Source organism: Lissotriton helveticus, chromosome 3_2, assembly GCF_964261635.1.
Source record: "Lissotriton helveticus chromosome 3_2, aLisHel1.1, whole genome shotgun sequence".
NCBI classification, from domain to species: Eukaryota; Metazoa; Chordata; class Amphibia; order Caudata; family Salamandridae; genus Lissotriton; species Lissotriton helveticus.
In genome coordinates this window covers 269,457,670-269,484,350 of record NC_136062.1, presented here as the reverse complement: position 1 = coordinate 269,484,350, position 26,681 = coordinate 269,457,670, and the positions used below count along the sequence as shown (strand labels likewise).

General features: G+C 43.9%; 1 protein-coding gene across 2 annotated transcripts in view; it reads left to right on the top strand.

Annotated features, from left to right (window-relative positions):
- MYO1E (myosin IE) overlaps positions 1-26,681 on the top strand; it is a 616,637-nt gene that overhangs the window by 304,754 nt on the left and 285,202 nt on the right. For both annotated transcript variants that reach the window (XM_078685186.1, XM_078685185.1), the window contains exons 7-9: positions 12,235-12,366; positions 13,200-13,334; positions 13,950-14,082. In XM_078685186.1, coding sequence (XP_078541312.1) covers positions 12,235-12,366; positions 13,200-13,334; positions 13,950-14,082 — 400 coding nt within the window. The remainder of the gene's footprint in view (positions 1-12,234; positions 12,367-13,199; positions 13,335-13,949; positions 14,083-26,681) is intronic.

The following is a 26,681-nucleotide window of genomic DNA, read 5'->3' as shown; positions in this document are numbered from 1 at the left end:
CTGGGTTTTCCCGCAATTTGGGGAAGGAGGTGGTAAAAGCAGCTAAATCTCCCCTACTCCAAGGGACATGCACATAGTTCCCATTGGCGACTTCACGCAAAGGGTATGCTTCTATTCCCTGCAGCCTTCCTGGTGTCATACCAAGCGTGCTTCTCCTGACGGTCCCTTTCTTGGACCACCTCTCTTCCCACTTATCTAGTGCCCTCCATGTCCTTATTCCAGAGATCAGTTCCCTTATGTGCGTTTTCAGCCCAATCGTTCTCCTCTCATCTAGGTCTCGATCTGTGTAATGTAGCCTGTGGTTACCCTGTAATGCTTTGGTTCTTGACAGGTCCACCATATATTTGCCTGCTAGTTCGACTAACTTCTCATGGATTGCTCTCGCCTTTCGAGTAATGTCCTTTGCCATATACAGTATTTCATCTTGCTCATACATTTCCATTCTTTCTAAAGGCAGGGTACCATCTATCATGTCATCCAGGTCTGACCTTAAGCTGGCGACATCGAGTCTCTTGGCTTTTATCTCAGCTCGCAATATGTCTTTCGAAGGGGGCTCACTGGTCTCCCTACCATCCCAACTCCGAGCTCTACGTTTGGGCTCGGGAGAGTTAATGAGTGCTCTCCCTTGCTCCCATCTCTCCAGGTCCCATGCTCGGCCATCCGATCTTGGAAGGTGATGGAACACGGGCCTGTTACCCCCACTCTTGCTCTGCCCACTCTCTTCTTCTTCTCTCCTTTCACCGTACGCCTCTCTGTTATTTTCCCTCTGGTCGCTACTCTCCCTTTGCCTAGTATCGCTCAGTATCCGATACGATCCTTCCTGGTTCCCCATATTCCCTGGGCTGCGCTCATTTCCGTCATCACAGGGACTATGATGCGACCTCTCACAACTCCCATTCAGTTCTCTGGTGCCGGGCACACAGTGTGGACACTTAAAGCTGTTTCTGTACTCTTGCGCTCTCCTCTCCCCTTCACTGAGTATTGGGCGCGCCACCCCTCCACTCCCGGGGCCCCCGTTTTCCAGGTCTGTTCTATCTCCACTCCGGGCCCAGTGGGTGACTCCCCTACTATCTCTCTCTCTACAGTCCCACTCCGGGCTGCTCTCCCCAGCCCCGCAGTGAGTCCGAGCTCTGCTGTCCTGACTTTCCCTTTCAGCTTCTGCAGCTATGATGCTCTTGTGAGCCTCCACTGCCTCATCCCACTTCTTCATGTACTCATTTAGCTCTTGAAAGGATTTTCGTCCACATCCCCTCAGATCCGCTGGCCATCTAGGGCCCCCAGGATCCCCTCCTGGATCCCCTGCTGTGTGCATCGGGGTGCTCCACTCTCTTGGTATCGGCATCTGACTTGGGGAATTAATCGTATCGTTCCTACTTGCCGTCCCTGCTCTTTCTCTGTCCTTCCGTACCCGTTCTTCCCCTCTTGCTCTTTCTTGGTCATATATCGATATTATAGGACCTATGGTAACAGGTACCTGTAGTGCATCTGGTAATGCGTAGGATGTCGCGCTCTCCGTTTCCGGCGCTCTTTGTACCACAAACCTCCCGACTACCTGTTGCACCTGACTAGGCTGGGACAGCTCTTTCTTTGCCTCAGGATCCCACTCTGAACTGGGAAGCGGTCCATGCTCTCCTGCATTGCCCCCCTTTTCTCCTTCACTATGCTCGACCTCTCCCCCTGCTCTATTATACGGGGGTGGCCTGTCTGTCAATAATCTGTTTATCAGGCTATCCTCTGTTTCGCTCTCATCATCTTCTTCTAGGGGGCTTTTATTACCGGGCACCTCTAACACTGGGTACAGTTTATTGACTTCCATGTTATGCACTCTCCATCTTTTAGCATCCGCATCCCACCTGGCATCCTGCACTGCCCTTACCGATCGTTTCACCCTTTCTTGTCGTCTGTTCATATTCTTTTCATGCGCTGCCCTAATCCATGCATCAAGAGCTTCAAACTGGGTCGGTCTAGGCAAGGGTCTCATTGAGGTCATGACTGATTTTAATCGATGTAACACCTCTAATCTGAACGTCCCGTACTTCGGGAACGTCAGTTCCTCATTTCCTTCCGTAATCTTACTCCACTCTGATATCCAAAGGATCGTATGCAACCCAACATTCACTGCCATGTAACGAGCCGGCGTACCCTCCGGCGGGGCTTCTTCCCCTTCATACGATCCCCGCTTCTCTTTTTTAAACGCCGCTCTCAGCCATTTAAAACACTTCATAATTATGCGCACAATATCCAGCCTCGCTACTCTGTTTACTTCCTGATGACAATCCACCAATCCTGTCGCGGCTTTGCTAACTTGGCCTATCGCAGCGCGGTCTTTCTCCGGTCGGCCAATCACAGCTCGACGCTTTCTGACGTCTTTGCTAGCTGGCCTATCACGGCGCGGTCTTTCTCCGGTCAGCCAATCACTGCGCGACACTTCCTGACGTCACTTTTCTCCGCTTCGCAGCAGCACCCCTCCTTTCTCAACTCGTCTCCCGGTCATGCATGCGTCCCATTCATACACCGAAAAATGACTACTTCCGACCAAGCGGTCACTTCCCTCGACTGTACGTCCACAGTCTATATGTAATTGTCAACACAACTGACGAAATGTCTATCGTCTCTCTGATAGGTTGCTTACACACACAGTAACCTCCGACCAGCGTCCGTTACTCACGCACTCACTCTTACGTTCCCCCTATCTCGGTCTTTCGGGTGATCAATGGTACCTCATGACCCCCTTCACACTAGTTAACAATTACTCTGGGTGTCCGATACACCCGAACCACTTAAGCTCTCCTTGAACTTAAGATTTCCACCGGTTGCGCGCGCTCACAACCTGTTCCACAGTCACTCTACAGACATTCAACTCCGCCAGACATTACAACATAGATACAATACAAAAACACCGCAATCTAACACGCATGACCCTTTATACTCACTCTCGACCGATACTGCTGCTTTTTCTGTCTCACGTCATCCGGATCTTCTTCAGCGGGCGGTTCTTCCGATCATCGATCTCTAGGGGCCTTGGGGTAAGCTAACCTGGCCTAGGTCACCCCGTCCTCAAGAAGGCAACCATCCTCTGCTACCAACTGGAAGGGCGAGATTTTGATCGATACCTTATCACTATTGATCTAAACCTCGATCTGGTCGACTGAACCTTTGTTGCCTGTCTTTGAGGAAGAAAGTGCATCTATTACCAAGCTAGTTCACCCAATAAAGGACTTCGCTCCCAAAGATCACAAACAACTTCTAGCTTTCAAAAGTTTATTGTAAGGATAGGATAAGCTGCAAATACAGGCATCTCAGAATGAGATTCACGAGATACACGGGTCCAACTACATACATGTGCTCTCTGAAAGCCCTCAGACGAGCAACGGAAATTACTAACACAAGTTCTAAGAATAATAAAGCTATCAGCATTGACGCATATCTCTCCTTCATTTAAGTTGGAGGATAACGCACAGGTTAGGCTGTCCCTACCCTGCTCTAGATGGTATCCCTACTTAACCAAATCCCAACCTAACAAAGGTGTCAGCAGTGAATGACCCCCAAGGGAAGTCACTCACTCTTAGTCTCTTGGTGAAAACCTATAGTTCTCCAGTCATGACCCCTCTCTGCCTACCCATCCACTCTCTAAAGGGTCCTCAGGTATCTGCTCTAACTCCACCCAAGGGTGCTGTCCCTAATACAAAACAGTCAACAACATTTGAGACGCCCCTCGCGAGACGCCTCTCACGTGGTGTAGCTTCTGGCTTTTTCCATGCTGCTTTGTATTGGGCCTCATACGTTGGAGTTGACCTTGCTTCTCAGACTCTTCTCCGGCCCGCTGATACCCCTTAAACATTCCGGAACCCTCCTCCATGTCTGGGCCGTCTCCTGAACAGACCTCTATTCATTTTATTTATAATTGGATTCCCCCTTTTCTCTTGCAGACAGACATCTGCAGCCAAGATCCCAACTCTCATAGACTTCCAAAAAGGTTCGCAACATTTCTTGGCCCAGACATGTACGTGTAAATCAATGTTAAAACATTTCAGGCCTACAGCATTTCTCATAATAATTATAGCATTCAACTTCTTCATTAATTAAAGCATGTTAATACTCTTATTCTATTATTCAGTAAACACATCTATAAATCATGGCCCATTAATACAATGACCAAAACATTAATGCAATCTATGTCGTGAAAAGAAACACCTTCCCTTCTAGCTCTGGCCCTGAGGCCTACCACATTCTGCGTTTAACCACATGCCATCTTACATTTTAACAGCTACACGACATGGATTCAGGAATAATCACATCTAATAAAATCATATAGTGTCACACATTTCTGTATTAGTTCCACTTCTACTTAAATCTCTACATTAGCTATACATTCAGAATATAATTGCAGATACTACTAGCACTCATGGCATTTCTCCTCATGATTTGTGCTTACTACGGGTAAGTGTGATGCACTCATACATTTAGGTCAGTTTGCGCTCTCTCACCAGTGTTTGTTTAGAGGACGTACAGCGTCTCCTCCTCGCCTTTCTTTGTGCTTGAATGGTTAAGGACACTAGGACAAGGCCCTGATCCGACAAACAAGCATTGGCCACTACATGACAGATTATAAGCATGACTCGCCCATTCATGATCATGCAAGTCCCTGAGACTTGTGCAAGCAGAGGCCTGCAGTCCTACCACTATTTCCAGAGAAGACTAGGTTTGAAATGACGCGATTGGATGTTAAGATCAGGAAGCCAGCCCGAAGCATGAAGGAGCTCTGCTACATACTGCATCTGCGGTCAGGCTCTATATAATAATTAAGGCTCCCTGTTTTCCGTTTTTACTGATTTTTACAGATAAATACAGACAGAAAATATAATTTTTTTTGTCTGTATTTATTTTTAAATGTGGATGAAAACAGAAATTGGGTTGCTTTTTGAGTAATTCTAAATACTGTCTGCCATGCCTGCCAGGCTAATAGATGTGTGGCTTAATAGACAAGGGAGTTAAAAAAAGAAAGGACTTTTAGTAAAGAGGCTTTAACAGCTGTAGATATGCACAAGGTTGATATTAAAGTTTGCATATTTTTATATAAGTGCATTGATTTATCGATTCGATTCAAATAACTTTATTTCGATTCCACAAAGGAGTCATAAAAGTATACACCAATATAAAATACATAAATTGTCATAAAAATCCACGATACATATTTACATATTTAGAATTTACAAAAAACAAAAATAACCCGGATCATACATATGGACATGACATAAAGTGCTAAGTTAGTTTCATCAACAAGCCAACAGGAGAAACATGTTATAGAAATTTCTACCCACAGCTTGTTTCAGTATCGATTTCTAATAGCAGAGGCCATTCTAATAAAACTAAGTACAGCATTACAAATGTTTGGAGTTGACAAGGACAGTAAATGTTCATAGCCCTCTTTGTAGTAGCATGATCCAAAGATAGTAAAACAGGTCTAATGAATGTGTTTCTTGGGACCTTATACAAGGCACAGAAGAGGACAAGGTGCAAAGTACTCTGCGAGACCCTATCGTTACAGGGGCAAGGGGGTAGTCTCTCACACCACCCCCCTTGCTTCGGGAAGGCAAAAAGGAAGGCATTGATTTATCTTCTGCAGGTGTTCACATCACTGAAACCATTGCTGACGTTCAAGCAAAATTGCATATTTATTGGTTAAATAAATGCGGAAATATACTAATTTCAGCTTAATTTTTCCACAAATCCCAAAATAAATATGGATAAATATAGATAAAATTAGCAAAACAGAAATATGGATAAATAAAGACGGAAATGGCAACAACAAAAAAAACATAAAACCAGGAGCCCTAATAATATTAAAAGCAAAGAGAAACGGAACAGACAATCAAAATCTAATCCTGCAATTTGATTTCTCATATCGGATTACAGATATGATTCAGATTTGAAGTCAGTGCCATTTTTCAAAGTGTATTGCAAAATAATTTATCTCGGTCATCATTAAAAAAAATTAGGCTATGCAGCCTGCGTGAGGAAAGTTGGGCCTGTAATCGAACTTTGTGCACCTGTGCTAATCTACAGGACGTTTAATCAGGCGCAGTGCCTCCATAGGGGCGTGGGGGCGTAGCCCCCCCCGCCTGCAGCCGCCCGCAGCCGCCCGCAGCCGCCCGCAGGAGACACCGAGGGAGAACTGATGTTGCATGCCAGTCAGCATGACGTCGGGAGGCGTCATGTTGATTGACATGATTGTCACCAGGCAGGTAGCAACACGAGTGCGCATGCGTGGGGACGGAGGGTGAATTTTTTACCCATGCCCACGCATGCGCACTTGTGTTCGCGCTTTTTTGCGCATGTCCATTAGGAGCCCTTCGGTCTCCTAATGGGCGTGCTGTGGGCGTAGAGTAACCTGTGCCCCTGCAGCGCCAGGATTGGCTGCAAGGGGCTGCCAGTGCCATTCGACGACGTGAAGGCGCCATGGGGTTGAGGAGCAGAGGAGATGCGGACCCGGACCGGCGGTGATGTAAGTTTTATTATACATTTAATCCCCCCCCCCGCGCGACATCACATTACAGGCAAGGTGAAGGAAGTGCCCCAAATACTTGCAAAAGTCTTCGCCTGGTCACTCGCTCCATTAATGACCCATTCACAGGATGCTCCTCGAAGTATTTCGGATCACCATTCACCGTGTGAGGGAACAATAGTGGACCAGACATAGCAAGCTTTCTCTGGAGCCCTGAAAGGGCTGTCTTCTGCTCTGTTTGCTATGTTATGTGCCTCTAAATGACTCATTCACTTTAGGTCCCTGGCAGTTCTAACCCAGATTCACGAGCAGCGGGCCTTAAAAACCACAGAGGTCATTGGGGTTATTCCTTAACTTTGCTGTCGGCCATTAATGCTGCCACTGTGTTTGTCAAGCAGTGCCAACTGTCTCGCAGGTCTTAGATAATGTCAGCAACAATGAGCGTGTGATGCACACCAGTTGCCGTCCCTCAATCCCCGCACTGAAGCGCCTATGGTCACATAAGTGTTTAAAGTGGGTGTGAGCCCTACGTCATACTGTTGAATTAATAGCTTTTTTGTGCCAGCAGTATGTTTTGCCATTGAATCGATATTGATAATGTAAACTGTGGCTTTTGTTCAGTAGGAAGGTTGTATTACTTGGCAGGGAGCAATTCCTACATTGAAAGCAAATCTTCAGCCACTTAATAGCATAATACCTTTGCTTTAAAATTCACCATTTGCCTATCTTTGTCCAATTTTCTCTTGGGAGGAGGATCCAACCTGTACCCACTTTTGTTAGCTTCGCTTGCTCGCTTTACTTGCAGCTAAAAAGTCATGCCCAACTTTTACGCCCCACTGCTTTCAAATGTCACCAGCCGCCCCTGCGTTTAAGGTACCCGCAGTTTTTATTTCAAAGAACACTTAGCGGGACATTGCCAGCAAACATAACAGCTCCGGAGCAAAACAAGGGCTGGAACAGGGTAATGCGGTAGATGGAGTGCATGGTTCTGGCTTTTGTTGAAATCCTAATGACTGGTCACTCCAGTGCCCTCCTGTTCAAACCCTGCCTTGAATCACAGAGGTGATGCTTGGGGCCTCGTGCACTCCCTGCCTGTAGAGCAGCTGTGCTCTGATACCCATGAGGTGTGTCTCTTTCGGTGCTGCTAGAATAGCCTATCGGCTGCACCTTGTATTAATGCTTCAGAGCATATCCCACGTGTGGTACTATTACCTCTACAGGGGTGTCTGAGCATCCTTCAGAGGAGAGGGGAGAGGACACAGCAGTGCTGAACGTTCTGAGAATCCGGTGAAGCGTTCCAATGGTTGAAAACAGCCCTGCTTGGCATGAGTGGGCAGTGTCTGCCTCCATTTGATGGTGGCACAGGGAGAGGGCCATAGCTGAAGGCCAGACTCTCCTTTAGTCTTTATATCAGCCTGGAGTACACTTGTACTCACTGGCATGGAAACATGGATTGGCATACAGTGGCTGCGAGTTGGCAGACATATCTCTGTGCTTCACCTGGAGCAAGACTGCCCTATGTGGCAATCTAGACAATCAAGAGCTTTCCTGATAGGCTGATACGTCTGTCATTCATAAGGATGTAAATATGTCAATGTCTCCAATGGGCTGTTACCTATGGGAATAGACTCTCACATCCTAGAAAAGGCTGAGAGGCGGCTGACACTTCTACAGCCATACTGGCGTTTCAGGTGTAAAAGTGTGTGAGAAATATCTCAATATCCTTCTATGTTAGTGCACCTCTGGCCACATTTTGTGAAACCATTCGAGTGTACAACACTATTTTCTAATACTAGGCGGCTCGGAGCCTGTGACCCCTGGCTACTGATAGGCTTGAAAGAAGGTGTTCATGTTCTTCATAATTTCCACCGGACCAAAAAGTAGAGGCAGATCAAGTTTTTGATTTGGAAAACAGATCTCAGCTAGCTTAGATTGCATCAAGAAGAAAAATAACATATGTGTGCGGCGCCCCCTTCTCAGTAACCAGGGGTTTGCGGCAGCATGGGTTTGTTAAATGGTTCTTAAACCAGAGCCAAGCAGGAGATTAGATTGAGGTACAGAACTCTAGTCAGATATGATCCCTCAAATGCACACATTCGCTGGGCCTCTTGAATTATACAATTCTGCACCAACAACATTTTCTGCCTGATTATGGATTTACGCGCTCAATGTAGTAGTTAGGCCCAAACGGACAAAGACCAGGTGGAGCCATACAATTGTGAACAAAAAAGAATGATCTGGACCTTACTGGTTTATACACGTTATTAAATTAGCGTGGAGACCAAACACATTTCATCAAGTGTTTGAGCAGGTATTTTTACTTTACCTTATTATTCAAACTAATTTTGTTGAGTTTCAAAACCTTTTTTTGTGAAAAAGAACACGATATAGTCATATCAAATTTTCATACAACAATACATTGAATCATATACATTTACCCAAATCGTTTGTTCATGATTATGGATTTACAGCACTTTTCTCTTTCCCTCAGCTGAGGCATCATTTGCCGGTGGCATAAAAAATAAATTTGTTTCTAGCGGAAACAGACCTCATCCTACAAAGATAGTGCTGTACAGTGCTAGACCCTTTTACAAAAGTTAAATGGACATATCTTAGTTGCAGATACCTGTATGTATTCAGGTGTTAACTAGTGCTAAAGAGGAGAACCGTTTGCTCAGAGGCTGTTAATGTGTGTAAAATAGACAAAACAGTGAAATAATACTGCAGCAGGATGTGGAGTATTACACAGCAGAAATTGCGTTTTTTTGCTCCATAATGTAGTCAAACTTGCCACATAATTTGGTGCTCCCTTGTTACATAATTCCAGTGACCCTGCCAGTGACCCGTACAATTTAACTTTCACAAGGTAATAGCGCTGGCTACGGGTCAGTGTGAATATTTTATTGTTTGACGATCTCCCTGTATAATAATGTGTTAAGAATAGTCCATATCTGAAGCATGAAGAAGTCATCCAGATGGCAGACTACTGATCTAGCTATGAAAATCGGTGCCTAGGTGATATGTAAATCGGTGCCTAGGTGATATGCAAATCGGTGCCTTGGTGATATGTAAATCGGTGCCTAGGTGATATGCGCATCGGTGCCTGGGTGACGTGGCTCTCCCAAAGTGAAAATAGTGTTCTCTTATCGGCACCAACATTTATCAATTAAACACAGCGAAGGTCTGGATGACAATGATAGAGATTGATTATTACTAAACTGACATAATACCTTGAACCGATAATACAGTTTCTCTTGCCGCTTCACCGCAGGCTTGTTGTTTACGAAATCTACTCCAAAATGTCGCCTTCTGTCCGTAACGTCCACCCTTTCAGTGTGGTATAAATTCACTGGCACTGGGTAGTTTGTGAAATAAAGACAGTTCAGGTTCGAGTTTGGCAAATTTCTTTTAATCTTAGTGTGTAGCAAAATCAACAAGCATTGGCAAAGCCAATAGGCCGAACTTGCCAATATACCATTTTTGGGTGGAACATATGCAATATGCAAAGAAAATGGCAGCAATATAAAATACATGAATGGTCCAGCAGCCTAGACATACTAGCCCTTGCACTGACAAACACTACTTTTCAGGGTATAGTGCACATGAGCTGAGGCAAAATGCTCCCCCTCACAATGCAAAACAGCTAATGGATGAAGTGGGCTGGCCTACTGTCCATGCAGGGGGGGAGGGGGTGGACAAAAATGTGAATGATGATTGAATAGGCCAATGGACAAAGAGAGCTGACCGAAAGCCCCTGTATGGAAGTATAAGTATAAATGTTAATATGTATTTTTGGGAACACAAGTCTGGTCAGCTAAGGTGTTCTCGAGGACAAACCAAGACACACAGACCGGAATCCCCACTGGTATAGAAGACACACAGTAATAATCGCCGCTGTAGCATGAGTTCAAAAATGACCACAGGCACTGCATGGTTCTACCAAAATAGCAAGCGCAGTATGGGTTCAGCAATGGACACAGGAACACAGCATGGGGAGGGGGGTACATCTAAAAATAGCTCTTCCACACCCAGGTATCGCTTTGTTAGTGGGGTGGATGGACACAATACAAATAATAAGTTATTATCAAGGGGGCACTCAAAGAATACAATGGTCCAATGACCCTCAGTTTGTCAAATTGTTAAAGACTTCCTCCCCAGATGGTAATCATCTTACATGAGCACTTTATGTATTTTTGTATGTTCACTAATAATCACAGTATATGTTCACTGATAATCATTGGCACAGTATGTGTAATAATTATAGGCACAGTATATGTTCACTAATTTCACATGCACGGCACGTGTGCACTAATAATTACGGGCACAGTATGTGTTCACTAATGATTACAGGCACAGTATGTTTTCACTAATAATCACAGGCACAGTATATGTTCACTGATAATCAGTGGGAAAGTATGTTTTTCACTAATAATCAGTGACTCAGTATGTTTATCACTAATAATCACTTGCACAGTATGAGCACAGCTATAGTCACACTTACAATATGGCTTTCCGTGGACACATACGGGCAAATGTGCTGGGGCACAGAGTGTTTTAGTACTCCATGCTGCCCATTGCTACGATTGCCCAATACCAATTATGCCTATTTTTGATTCCACCCCAGAACTTTTCTTTCACCACTCTAAACCTCCTGCCTTCACTCTTGCAGGTTCTGTTTCATGCGGATTTCTCCCCCTGTCACAGTTTTACTTTCTACATCTTTTTCTTTCACCACTCTAAACCTCCTGCCTTCACTCTTGCAGGTTCTGTTTCATGCGGATTTTCCCTCCTGTCACAGTTTTACTTTCTACATCTTTTTCTTTCACCACTCTAAACCTCCTGCCTTCACTCTTGCAGGTTCTGTTTCATGCGGATTTCTCCCCCTGTCACAGTTTTACTTTCTACATCTTTTTCTTTCACCACTCTAAACCTCCTGCCTTCACTCTTGCAGGTTCTGTTTCATGCGGATTTCTCCCCCTGTCACAGTTTTACTTTCTACATCTTTTTCTTTCACCACTCTAAACCTCCTGCCTTCACTCTTGCAGGTTCTGTTTCATGCGGATTTCTCCCCCTGTCACAGTTTTACTTTCTACATCTTTTTCTTTCACCACTCTAAACCTCCTGCCTTCACTCTTGCAGGTTCTGTTTCATGCGGATTTCTCCCCCTGTCACAGTTTTACTTTCTACATCTTTTTCTTTCACCACTCTAAACCTCCTGCCTTCACTCTTGCAGGTTCTGTTTCATGCGGATTTCTCCCCCTGTCACAGTTTTACTTTCTACATCTTTTTCTTTCACCACTCTAAACCTCCTGCCTTCACGCTTGCAGGTTCTGTTTCATGCGGATTTCTCCCCATGTCACAGTTTTACTTTCTACATCTTCCTCCTTTCTTTCTTTTCTGTCTCTTGCCCGTGGTCAAAATGTGATGATGAAAAATAGGTTCCTATTGCAAAAATTAGACCAATGCCCTGCATTTGCAGCCACCTGCACACATTAAGCTCATTACAGGAAAGTATAGCACAGTCTTTTTGCATGATAGATTTTATTCCCAGGAAGTGTAAAGAAAGAATCTGTCTCTGTGTGCCAGAGAACAATCCGAGCATTTGTCAGCTTGCACCTGTGGGAACAACCACACAATGTCTTTGTACCGCATCCTATTGAAACCCGATGCTGCCCAGGGGTTCATGCCTGGATTAATCTTTGAGGAAATCCTATGATTGTGTATTGCAGGGGAAATACTTTGAGATCCAGTTCAGCCCAGGTGGCGAGCCAGACGGTGGAAAGATCTCCAACTTCCTCCTGGAAAAATCCCGCGTGGTGATGAGGAACCCGGGCGAGCGGTGCTTCCACATATTCTACCAGGTCAGACATCACTCAAAGCGGATTCTGCAAGTTGAAAATAAAAAGTGTCCCATTCCCTGGGATTTTTCTCGGGTCTAGTGAATGCTGAAAGTGCGTCCTTGCACCGTGGCATCCTCATGAATCCATGAAGCATTCTGTATTTGTTTTCCTCATTGACATTTGAACTCTAGTTGACTGCACCAAAGGCCTGAGTGTGATCAGGAAGAACAATCTCTGCTCCCCTCCCTAAACACTAGCTGGTTCCATCTCTCCAGCCTTCACCGTGCTTGTGAATGTATCAGGCTGAGGCTTCCAGTAGAGTTAAGCACGCGGCATCTGCTGATTTCAAGCAAAACATATAGAGTGAACACGGAATGTCACTCACAGCCTGTTCCATTTACATGGCAGGAAGACAGAAGTACGGGCAACTGCTTTTTATGACAGCAGAAAAGAAGGAAGGGAGCAGTGAGTGTTGTGTTACCTGGGTAAGCCAAGGGATCTGTGTAATTCTGCCTGGTAGATGTTAGGATGTGCTGTTAGAGACGGGCATACAGCGAAATACCAGTTACAACTAATTGAAAGACATTTGATTCTAGCAAAAAACAGACGACTACTTTCTCCAAGGGAAAATAATCAGTGACCAAAAAAGTGTGCAGTCTTAATTCTCCCTTTGTGGAGTTTTACGCTGTGTAGAATTCCACATAGAGGGCGCAAGTGCACGCAAGTAATGTCACTACCTTCCCTGCCGCACACCTGGAACGCTGCACCTGTTAATCTCCACCAATATGTGTTTGTTTTGCTTCACTTTGGCCCTCTGCCTTAAATGTAAACTCTGTGCTTTCTTTCCTTAACAGCTCATCGAAGGGGCATCCACAGAGCAAAGAAACAGCCTGGGCATCACGACCATCGACTACTACTACTACCTGAGCCAGTCTGGATCCTACAAGGTGGACGACATTAACGACAAGCGCGACTTTCAGGAGACCATGGTGCGTGTTTTCACAACAGGATAGTCGTGCATGCTCAATTATTATTATAGGAGAAAGTGTGATCTGATCTTGTGGCCCATCCCTGGAGCATTCTTCAATACCTTTAAAGATCTAAACAGACCCCTTGCAGGAGCTGGGTCAACTTTAAAGCCCTTTGCCTGACTCGGAGAGCAGCCTGGGGATATCTCCGCCCACTCTCCATCTTCTATTGATATATTCAACTGGCAGGTTACACCACAGAAAGACAGATGTGATCTGGATCTGCAAACTTAACACTGCCTAGCACTTTAAGAAACTAAGCGTGGGAGGAGCACTGGCATTGCGGGGGTCCCTATTGTGGTGTATCAGGGAGGATCATTTGAGATTCAGAAAGGAACAGATAGCCACCCTCATCCAGCTAGCACTAGTCCATATCTAATCAGAAGTAGGGCAGCGGGCCAAAGTAACCACGATCCACCCGTTTCCAAGACAGCTTTTACTGGTGCAAAGGCAACACAAGTTGGCAGCAAGTTGGCGTCTCACGACCTATACCTGCGCGTACATTTACAAAGGAGAATGTCAATAACACCTGTGATCTTTGTACTGGATGCTAATGTGCATGTTCTGTCTTTGCAGCATGCCATGAATGTGATTGGGATCTTTGCTGAGGAACAGGCAATGGTGCTGCAGATAGTGGCTGGGGTGCTGCACTTGGGAAATATCAGCTTCAAGGAGAAGGGAAACTATGCCGCAGTGGAGAGCGAAGAATGTGAGTAGCAACAGAGAAATGAACGTATAAAGTAGTGTACTGTGATATTTTCTATCCGAATCATATAGGAAGATGCCTACGTAGGTTTACCCACCAACACATTATAGAAGCGCTGTTATAGAATAGCTGCTTATTCTTTGTACCTGCGCACAAGTGGAAAGTCCTCTATGACCAGCTGAGGGCTGGTAAACTATAGATTCCAAATATTCTGTTACTATCTGGTTCTTTCAGCTCTCTGAAGCCCAAAGGCCTAACTTGCCTTGCGGTCCAGGATTGACTTATTAGTATTATGTTTTATTTATGGAGAGCACCACAACCTCTTAGGGTGTCTTGGCACTTTGGTATTCATTGATATAATGGTAATGCTTATTTGTGCCAGTTTAGATGTTTTTTTCTAAGAAGAACTTCCAAAGGCACTGCACCGAAAACTAAACAGTTATATTTTGTAAATGTTGTACCTCAAATTAGTCAAGAGATGGGTGAAATGGGTTGAGCCACAATGTTTTATTCTTGCAGTTCATCCAGCCACCAGCTCCCTTCTCATGCAAGGCAGTTGTTTAAATTATATGTATTCCATGGTTGTACTGAGCATCTATAAACTTGTTCTTAGCTATACGCTCATAATTCGTTTTTCTTGGTGTCTGCTCTCACAAATTTGCTGTTGAGAGCATGGTATACTACTTGGTGGGATGCAATTTATCAAACTCAGAAGAATAGAAGTCTGAGTCAGCCCTACGGAATTTAAGTCATTAACCTGAAAGCTCAACATAGTTCTCAGCAGTGAGATTTTAACTCACTGACCAATCCTCTGGTGCTCCAGAGAAAAGGTAGACTGATCTCCTCTTAGTGTCAGTCTGTTAGGGTTCTGACCAGGACTGGTGGCAGGGTTGAAAAAGTAAAGAGAATGTTGGTAAAAGAGTTGCCCAAGATCACACAGGGAATAAAAGGAGAAGAGAGATCCAGTAAGGAAGCTCTGACCAAGGTAACATAGTCAAACTGAGAAGGAACATGCACTTGAGGCAATTCAACTTTAGAACACCTAAAACCAGAATGTGGAAGGTTTACTTATAACAATATTAATAAAGGGAATGTGGGATAAAGCATTCAGGGGGGTACACATTATAAGACTGACACTGCAGCTCAGTATGTTCCTCAACCACAATTACTGTTAAGATGCTGACTGTAAATATCCACATGTAGGATACACATGCACAGGATCGGTGGAGCTGATATCTTTGGTAACGAGGGATAAGATGGTGGCACACTGGAAACTGGAAGTAAGAGGGAACGAAAGACAGGGGCTAGGAAACGGATAAGTGGTGAAATAGGAGCCATTCAAGAAACAAGGTATACATTAAAATAGTGCTAGCTCATGCTGTAAGGAAACAACAAAGCACTGCAGGACAGTGCTAGTTTAAGGAACAAGGAATTTCCTGTAGATCAGGAATCAGGAAACTGGAATCAAGGATTAGAACAATCCAGGGAATAAAGCATCGACCAAATAGGAACAATACTACAGTGATCAACACATAAACACGCACATCACCTGGGGTTTAGGTAGCTCATCACCTCTTAGTCTCAGCCACAGCCACATACATCACCTGAAGTGGCATAGGCACTGCGTATACTTCAGACCGGGGAAAGGGAGATGCCAAGAGGATGCATTTGAAACCAAAAGTCAAACTGTCTCGCCACCTCCAACGTTACCAGCTCCACATTGCTCCCAAATATAGCAGGATCAAAGTGACAGAACGTACTTCATCAGGTGTCAAAATATTACCAAAAAATATTTGTCTGCTAAAGGAATAACACCAAGCAAAAGCCTATTTCATGTTAGAACCTGAGGTTTGGTGATCTTGAGTAAATGTTCACTTAAATACTAATTGGTCAGAAAACACTAGATTTGTGTCCAATTTTAACGATACATTCTGTCTATATATGGGATAAAGTATATCCTGTTGTACATTATAATGATATTGTAAGTCACCAAGGAGTTCAGTGTCCATATACGGGAACAAGGTCACACAGTTACTCTACTCACAAACTACTTAAATCTTGGTCTCCTGATCTTTCATAGTAAAGAGATAGAATGGTTGTGTATATATAAAGAATAAAAGTTAAATCTGTAGTGTGAAATAAAAGTATACAAAAAAGTGATGGGTGGAATGCCACTGGAAATTACTCGGGCTGCATCCCAGTACATCATTAGTTTGCACACCATACCACTCAGTTTGGACATTAACATATGCAAATCAGTTCAGACCAAACAGAAGACTGGTTTCATACTGATTAGGGTTCGACAGTGAGGCGCAGCTTGGTTGCAGTAGCACACTGAGCACATGACCCACGTCTGGGCATTCCCATCACACTAAGGGCATTGCACTGAAGTATACAAAAAAGCCATAGATGGAATGTTTCAATTAATGTCAGCCACTGTTGATTACTCTGGATGCTTCCCAGTCCATTGTTATTTTGCACAACATGCCATCTCCGTTTGGACCCAGCCATATGCTTTGCATAAGGCAGGCCTTGGTCTACAGGGGTGTAGTGGGTGAAAAACAATGGGTTGGAATGCTACCCCGAGTGATTGGCAATGGTTAGACTTTTTGCCAGCCCCCCTCCCATTACTTTTTGTGTGACTGTGTGAAATTAAACACACCAACAAGTAGCTAGTAATAAGTTGCAAAAAAGATATTAGAATCAGTTTAATGTAAGTCAGATTAAACGCATTTGTAGCTCAGAATGTGTAGTAACACGCAGGCAGACCATCTCCTACCCATAGTACCCAAAAAAATGAACGTGTCTCCATAATTTTCTTCTTTTTGCTGAACACTATTAATTTCATAAATCTACATCAGCAGAATGAAAAGCCAGTTCTCTTTTTAATTTGTTTAACCTGCAGCTGTAATATTTCTCTATGACCTGCCTTTCACCTTGGCAACTGGCTCTGGCAGCAGGTATTAAGATGTCAGAACTATATTGTAATTGTATTTAATGGTGCTCTCAACATTCCAATGTTCTAATCGGTCATTACATGTAAACGGCTACATCGTTTTATTATTAGAAGTGATTAGAGATGTCACAAATCAACTGTAATAAGAAAAATGGAGGCAGTCTTTTATACAGGGATTGCAGGCTTACATGTATGTTATATGTACTTTCATCATTTTTCATCATTATATCTCAATGCATTCCATGTGGCTAGCCTACAGGTCTGGAATGAATATGGCAATCATGGGCCAAATGTAAATACCCCAGACAAAAGAAGCTGCTACAATTGGACTTTATATGCCCATCAAACCATCCCCTTAACAGATTCATTAATCGATCGATAGTCCTTTTCTTTTTAGAGGGGATATCCAGATCAGTTAATCAGTCAGTAAAGCACAAGAAGGCTTTTGAATGGAATGGGATGTCCAGGTTATAGAGAATGCCCTGTGCCAAGTAGGCCCTCAGACCAAAGAGTTCCAAGAATTTTGCATTAAGATTGAGTGTCTTGATCCTCAGAGTGCCCTCAAGTAATAGTTAAGTAATAATAATTAAAATCCAAAGTATAATACTGTTCTGAGGGCTGTTTCTGCTGCAAAAAATGACATTTCCAGAAGATACATTTTTAAACATAGGTGAGAAGGGAAGAATTAGAGGTGCATTTATTTCAAAGAAGTTTGTGCATTTACATTTGTTCCCGGGTGAGTGAAACACAGTACCTGATTTGCACAAATTGTTTTACTCTGGTAAGTTAAAAGAGCAGTATTAAATGACAGTGCACCCCTATGCTTTCATGCGGGACAACGGATTTAATTGTTAGTGGATAACGGTTTGCATGGCATTTGCTGAATATGTGCTGCGCTATTGCTTGAGAAACCTCCGTATTTGAAACAAAAACCTTATGTATGCACTGTGTCAAAATAGCTACACAATAATGACAGTGAAAGCAACACATAATTTAACCTTAGTTGCATAATATGCGGCATCGTTTGTCATTCTAGCCATATAATCACAAATGTCCTATCTTTTTTGCATAATTCAGTCAATCCTGGCACATTTTAGGGTCTTATATGTGTGTATAAAAACACACGCACACAAACAACACAGAGAAGACACACACACACACACATGCTCACTAGAATTCCATATTGGCCTTCTATCGAACAGCTTTCATTGCAGTTACCTATTTTCACTGTGGGTAATTTAATTAAACAGCTGTGATTGTATTACAAGCTGGTGGCTACCTAACACAGAAATACTCACTCTGAAGTCAAGATGCCTGTGCTGAAGCACGGGTTTGCTGGTGCATATTCTAGTCTTCCGCTGGTGGTCGGCTGAGTGTTAAAAATAAATGTATGGGGGAGGAGCCAAGATGGCGTCCGGGTAGGACGTCCAGTCCCTCGGCTCCGAGGACCATCTCCTCCTGTGCAGCAATCCTGCCGGCTATCCTGAACCGCAGTGGCGAATTGTGGACGGTGATGACTTCCGGCGACCCACGGAGAAATCCTGAGGCTGTAACATCCTTGCAAGCGGGAGAAATGACCGATTGAACTCTGCGGCCGCAGCAGCTCTGAGACCAGGGCCTCGAGTGGGTAGCGAGGCCGGCTACCAAGTGCACAACACGGGATGCCAACGATCGCGGTGAGCCGGTCGGATCATTTCATGTGCGAGACGGCTGAACTTCAGCACGCACACCCCGTTGGACTGTAGGTACGGATTTAATCGTGCCTGGCTCTTTGTACGGGGCGACCGCACGGCTGCAAGTGCCCTGTTTGCTGGCCGCCGAGAAACGGCTTGAGTAATGTCCCGCAATCGGCGGGAGGCTCCCGAATTTCTACTCCCGCTACTTTTTGCAGGAAAACGTCTCTATGGGTCTTAGCTTGTGGCAACATACTGGCATCGTCTGCTACTATAATAGTGCACGGAACTTTGGCTTCCCACCTTGAGTACCCTGGCCTGACTCGGAGTGTCCACACTCACGCCTACAGCGGACATGATGGAATACAGCCTGGGGGAGCCTGGGCTACAGTGTGATGGCGGAATTGTGGCGCAGGGGGATGCACTCGGAGGGGAGAGTGGAGGAGACCTGGGTTATGGCGATCTTTTGGCAGCTGTTCTCTCCCTCCGTCACTTTATGGCTCACTCTGTTCAAACCCTGATCAACACGGTGGATGATATCGTGAGCGCACTGGGAAGATTGAGAATGGAAGATTTACAGGTACATAGCGATTTTCCTTGTTCCACGTCCGTCTCCAACAAGATGGCTGCCCTACATTATAATGGCGGATCTGAGACTCCGAACCTCGAAACATACCATGCTGAGGATGTTGCATGTCTGGGACGACGTGAAGACCTCGGACTGGTATCGCGACGGGAGTGCTCGCCCCTAGCCATACTCCCCATTGCCCGGGGGCCACCTCGGACGTTGTTGGATGTTGACAATTTCCTTCCTGGCTCGGCTCCGCATTATACCACGGGGATGGTTCATTTCTTGCCCGGGATGGGACCATTGGACTCGCGCGCAGCTGACACGTTTGGGTGGTTGAATCGATTTGACATTTTTGGGTTGCTGTTCGCGTTCTTTTGGGACACTTTGGTAAGCAGTGGTGAACGAGATAAAACGGGACAGGGATGAACGCCTCCTATCATTGACTGATGGGTTCCTCGTTGCTGACCGAGCTGGATATGCGACATGCTGATTTCTCTGATTGTACAATCTGCCGGTTTCGTGCTTTATAAATTGCTTTGCTAGTAATGTTTATTGTCAACGGATTTTACGCTTCAAGCCACTATTGGAACTATGGGAGGGTGATACCGGGGACTGATATGTGGGTTGTGGACTGCTACCCTTGATTATGCTGTGAGCTGCCTATGTGTTTCCAACTTCTTTTACTCGTACTGCTTGCCACCGCTGGACGCCATATTTGCGCTGTTATTGGCCTTACGGGAGGGTGGAGCCGAGGGACGGGTGGTGGGCTCCTCCCCGCCTTTCTTTCTTTTATGAGAGTTTTAGATTAGGACTCTTTTCTTACTCTCTATATTTCGGGACTCCTTTTATTGGGCGACAGGCACACTGCTAGGGGGGGGTAGGCCGTAGCCAGCTGCAGGGGTGCAGGGTGGGGAGTGGATGGGGGGGGGGGGGGGGTTTGTTTTTGTTTTTTATTTTTGGTTCTATGGGCCTTCTATTCTTTTTCTTTTTCTTTCTTTCTGGGTTTAGACGTTTATCTCCTAGGTGGTACGCAGCGATTCTGGTTTTTTTGTTACACTGTGCTTTTATCTATTCTGATCGTATTAGACCGGAACCAACCTGTTGTGCTATGATATCCTGCTCTTGTCTATCCTTCGGAACAAGAACTTTGAAAATTAGACCTCAATATTCCTGAATCGGATCCTTTGCGCTTCCTGTATTGCACCGTACTGTATATGTGAGCCCTCGGGCTCTTTGTTGTGTTGTATCTGCGATTTCTATCAATAAAGGTCTTACAAAAAAAAAAAAAATAATAAATAAATAAATGTATGTGGGCACTGGGATGACTCAACAAGGGTTGGATTTTTGTTCCAAGCCTTTCTTATTTTACCACTAAATGCACAGTTTGGATTCTAACTTAGATTGCTGGTTGCTTCTTGTAAACATGAGGGATACGTTTGTGGGCCTGTGACTGACTCCAGGATAGTGTAGCGTGCATATGTGGGATTAATACACCCCTAAAACATAAATGATCCCACCAATAGTGGGCATCTGGAAAATGAATTGCCTTGTTCCTCCGTGGGAAAGGAGACAGAGTGCCAGGGATGGTAGAGGTGTTTAAATGCCCCGCAGTCCAGCAAGCGAGTCCTTCAGGTTCTCAACTCGAACCTACCCATGCAGTGTCAAAGATGGAGCCTGTAGCATTATGTGTATTCTATCCTCAGTAATAATCTGTTTTCCCGTACATTTTGATCCAGAAGCTGGAAGATAGTAATAAAGCTGCAATCACGGCTACGCCGCGCCTTCCACGTCTCCTCACCTATATCCTCACTCTCACAAGAGAATGCACGTATGCACCCCCATCACTTACACTACCCCACAAATACTCTTACACACTGACTTCCCTCACTCGACCCACCCAGCTTGCACACAGACCCACAAACGTACACACTCTAACACAGGCACTAACACTCTTAGACAAGTAAGCTCACACACCCTATACCTCCTACACACACGCTCTTGAGCATGCACAAACACACATACATTATTTCCGGTTAGAACCTTTAATTGCAGCGCAGCTAAAGTAAGTTGTAATTCTTATTTTTATTTTGATAGACTGTTTAATCTTAGGTTTACTAATATTTCATTTCATTTAGCATCAAAACGGGTTGTAAGCACAGTTCAGTTTTTTGGGAACACAAGGGGGTAATTTTAGATGGGCTTGAAAGTTGTATTCAATCCTTTTAATGCATTACAGTGAAAGCCATTGCTGGCGTCTGGTAGTGGACAGCTGCTATGTGTCAACAAGCCTTAGGTCATGCAAGACCTCATTAAAAACAGTGGCCTACTAAGGGAAGGGGTCAATTACCACAACACAACAAGCTCAAAATCACAATCCGAGAGAGATGGGGAGAAACAGACATGGAATCTCATACCCAGAGGTCCTACAATTGTTCTACACAATTGGATGTGGGAGAAGTCTGGTAAGCTGGTTCTACAGAGCCAGAGCCCTTGTAAACATGACAACGTACAACCTGAACGAGACTGGTATAAAGTTAGAGAACGCCTTAGGCCAAGAATTAAAGGATGCAGCATGGGGACATATACTAAGGTGCACCCACAAGGTGACTAGAAATACCCTGCTCAAAAACACGCAATTTAACTACTTGCACAGAACATACCTTGCAACTAGATAACTCTTTTGAATTTACAACCCTACACCATCGTCTTAGGTGCTTGCAACCAGACGCAGGATTCTCCATATGGTCTGGAGTTGCCTGGTATTAGGAAATTATTAGGAAAATATCGCAAATCAGCTAGAGACCCCGAGTAGATCCGGGTTGCACACACCAGAATTATGTCTGCTAGGCCGATTTAAACATCCCTAGGCAAAGAAATCAGGCATTTGATTTCTAGATATGGCAATTATCCTGTCAAAAAGGGTTCTATCCATGGGTTGAAAATGATCTAAATGACCCCCTGCTGCAACAGTAGAGAAGATGAGTAGAGAAATGGTCCGAGGCTGAAAGTGTTACCCTACACAGAGAGAAAAAGAAAACATTTCGAAAAAAGAACCATCGCTCGACAATGGGATGAAATGCTATTCTATTTTAATTCAGATCAAGTCCTCACCAGTTTGCTGAGCGACTTCCCCGAACTTCAGAAGGGAGAAGAGATTGACTTGATACTCAAGGAGTCTCTTCACCGCCTACAATCCAATTACAGATATCCTAGAAGCAAAAAGCTATTATAAGCTGCATGCAGTAGCAACAATCCTACCATTAATATTATTTAAGCACGAGCCACAGACCTATAGACCATTAGGTTCTCTGCTTAGAAGTTTAATCAAGTTCTTTACCATTACACTAATCATCGTTGGTATTTGGTGTTCAAATCTGACCCAAGGAGTGTTGGTCCCCTAAGGCTGGCTACTGTTAGAAAAGTTAATTTATTTTAGTGTTTTATAGAGCGCAAACTTGACCCGTGAGAGTACCAGAGCGCTTTACAGGATATACAGAAGTGTACAAACAGAGTCAAGGTGCAGAAAAATACAGAACTGTGCAAGGGATGGGGAGGGGCGGGGAGTAGGGAAACATAGGGGAAACTGGGGATACAAAGGTAAGATTGCAATCATATTTAAAGTCTGTTAAGGAAAAATTGAAGGCCCGTAGATTCTCCGTGGGAGAGTTGGTGATTTGGGGAAGGGGCGATAGTCTAAGAAACATCAGATTTGAGGTCAGGCATAGTCTTAGAAAACATCAGATTTGAGGTTAGGCATGGCAGGCATTAGGCAAGGAATTTACCCATGAGGAAGGTTTTGGCCTCTTTCTTAAAACGTGCTAGAGAGGGGATTCTTCGGATGGCGGGTGGGAAAGAGTTCCAGATTCTGGGTGCTGTCCCGGTGAATACCCTATTATAGGTTCTTGTTTTCTGAAAAAAGGCGGGTTGGAGAACTAGGTTTCTGGCAGATCGGGAGTTTCTGCTTCCTCCAGATATCACTAGTTTTTGTGCCAGATAAGCAGGGGAGTTTGAGTAAAGAGCCTTGTGTGTGATGCATGCCAGTTTCAGCTGAATTCTGGCCTCTAGGGGGAGCCAGTTCAATAATCTCTCCAAGCACAAAGCAGGACTCTTAATAGAGCAGGAAACTTCATCCGGAGAATTTATCCTAGCCTCCTCTCCAGCCTTCTGCAAGACAGACTCTACTGTTAGAGCTGTTAAGAATTCCATGTTTGCACAAGTTACCATTATGCCCAAGGATGTTAGCTAGCTTGACATAAACTGAGCACTCCCAAGGGCCTTATCATCTTAAACTGTCATCCCTACTTCCAAATTATGCCTACCTTCAACTTTCTACTTCCAGCCACCCCTGTATCTAGAGAAATATTATTTGAATATTTCACTGATGACTTTTGCAACCTGAAGAACAAAGTGTATTTATATATGGCTCAGATTTTCCAAACACCTCTGGGAACATCTGGAATATATTTTGCACTGGACACAATTCAATCACATATAAAAGATGGCCGGTGTAGCTCTATTGGGCGTTTCCAGGCAGAGTAAAATGCACAGACAGTAGCGTTCCTGCAGATTCCAGCTTTTATGGGCGTGATGATGCATGTCAGGTGGCCAGAATGCTTTGCTAAAAGGTTCTTTGTACACAATATTCCGCAAAGCCACTAGAGAGCTCTTTTTAAACCACGGTCTGATCATTTTAACATCGAAACAGCAATACCTGGCAACAAAATCTATTTTGTTGTCTTAAACATAACTTTATTAAAATGCACCTATATGAATACTGAAGGAAATATAAACTATAAATATAAAGCTTTGATTTTTGTTAAAACGCCACATATTATATGTCTCCAGTCTTGTGACACGTAGCGATGTGCCTTTAACCAACACATTTCCAAATGAGATGCATCCACAGACCACTTTCATTGATCATCAGTCTTCATAACTCATCCATGAAAAACTTAAAGACAAGTGCAGAGGTATTTTCTTCGGCCTCGCTTGGCCCACTCCCTACTCCCTACGTACAGTAGTACACCCCCAGCTCATTAAATCATAGTTTTCAGTTCACACATCTGAATTTTCAAGGGTGGCGCTGGTCTCGTTCACAGTGCTAATATGTACTGCAGTAGATGGTTGTATGTAAGTATATTAAAGGTTACATTAGGAGGCAGTATATTGTGTACACTGCATTGGGAGTTACTACATCAGCAGTATAATTACATTGTGTGTGTGTGTATATATATATAAATATATATATATTCCAACTGAAACTGCTCGCGCAATGAGGACACCGCATCCCACGACTGTTTTCACCTTTTATTGTTCAATAGGCAGCAGCATGCTAAAACGGGCTAATATAGATAGAAAGAGAGAGAGAGAGAGAGAGAGAGCACTTCCAAAGTTACCTTAGAATTGAGCAAGCTGCTATATGTATGAATAGCTCAAATATTCAGTTATGTACATACATATATGTATATATAAGCACCAATATATGGGTGTTTATGTTTTATACGCATATTTATTTTATTATCTTTATGTTTATTTAAAACCGTTTTTCTAAGGCAGAAGATTAGCACTTGCAAGGTGACCTTAGCATTGAGCAACTATCTACTTGCAGATCTAGTTCACATTTTTAGTTGTTTACATTTTGGAATATTGTACAATTATCGCAGAGATAACTTGCTATTAGCAAGGTTTATCTCACAAGTGATAAAAATCCTCGCGCCAAATGAGAGATTATCGCTGGAAAACCAACGATAATCTCTCGAAGTTTGGCTTTAGCTTGATGATAGGGGCTCACAAACTTAGCCATGATATCCATCTTCTATAGGATATCATGGCTAAGTCAGGAAAATACCAGGTGTAAAAAAAGCAGCGCTAACCGCGGTTAGCGCTGCTTTTTTTTATCACTAACAGGGTTAGCGAAATCCTTGATAATAGGAGAAATGTCGCTTAACAACATTTCTCCTATTATTTTTCTCTGGAACGCCCCCTTTGCATCTCATTAAAGATGCAAGGGGAAGCGTAGAGAAAAAGGGTGCTAACATGCGAATTTGCGTGTTAGCACCCTGTTGCTGATAGGGACATAATTTTATCTCCGCTTTCTTGGCTTTTAGAGCCAAAAAAGCGGAGATAAATCCCTTGATAATATGCGCCTAAGTTTCTTGGAAAAATGTGGATAACCAGAAGGCACGCACAAAAGACGTGATTTGGTGTGCCTTATGGTTAATCCATTTTACCCTCCCAACACTCTAAACAAGAGTTAGGCTATAACGCTGGGCCTTTGCAAAATAGTACAAGGTTCTATTCTCCTATAGTAATTTCACTGGGGGATCCCTAATACACTTAAAAGGGCCATTTATCTTGGCCATATCTTTTTTTATCTACTCTACCTGTTATCCTAATTGCCTTTTTATCTGATTGATATATTTTTTATTAATGATTTGAGAAATGTATTTAGTGCATTTTTGACATGTATTCAAACTGGAAGATTTCTATTATATGCATTTGCATTTTTATGATTGTAATATATTTAATGTATTATTCGCATGAACTTAATTTTCCAACTCTGTACTGTGCGCACTTGTACTTTCATGGTCGAGATGACTGAAATAAAGCTTGAATGATGATGACCCAAAATGCAAACATGCTTAGATTCTGATCACAGACCAGCGAAGGCAGGAATCATTAAAACGGTTTCATGCAGACTCCCCTGGAGGGGACATGGTGGGGGGAGGTGTTGCTAGCAGAGCTGCAAGCATGGGTTAGAGCTTTTCACATGCTAACTAATCTGACACCAACCCTTCCCAAGATTACATGGCATCTGAGGCCACCTCCTCTGCTCCAGGAAATTTGTAATGTAGCATAACATGTATTTGTAAAGAGCATTTTCACCCTAAAGGGAATCTTTGTGCTGAATAACAGGAGGTGCATTATGTAACAAGCCCACTGCCCATGTTTGTACTGCAACGCCCCATTAACTAGGTGTGCAGGCACAAACAGGGACTGTGTGTCTAAGTATGGTATATACTGAACCAGTTCATGCACAGCGTGTCATGATTTAGACTTGGATTCCCAACAATCCTTATTTCTGCAAGATAGTCCCACAATTGAAGTGTTGTGTCGCGTACCAAGCTAGTCAAAACACCAAATGTCACAATGTTTTCACTCATCACAGAAAATGATGCAGACTGAGGGACTTTTGTAACCCACAGAAAGGTGATGCTGCCTATAGCAATTCATAAATTGGTGTTTAGTATGTGAGATAATCTGGCTGGCTGGTTGGCTAGGCAACCTCTAGCAATACCAACCTCTCACACTGTGAGCAAGATCATAAGGTTGGTGTGAGAGGCCAGCATTTGTTGACTTGGCATTTGGAGGTAGTCTGGGGTAGCAGCTGTGTCCTCTTGCT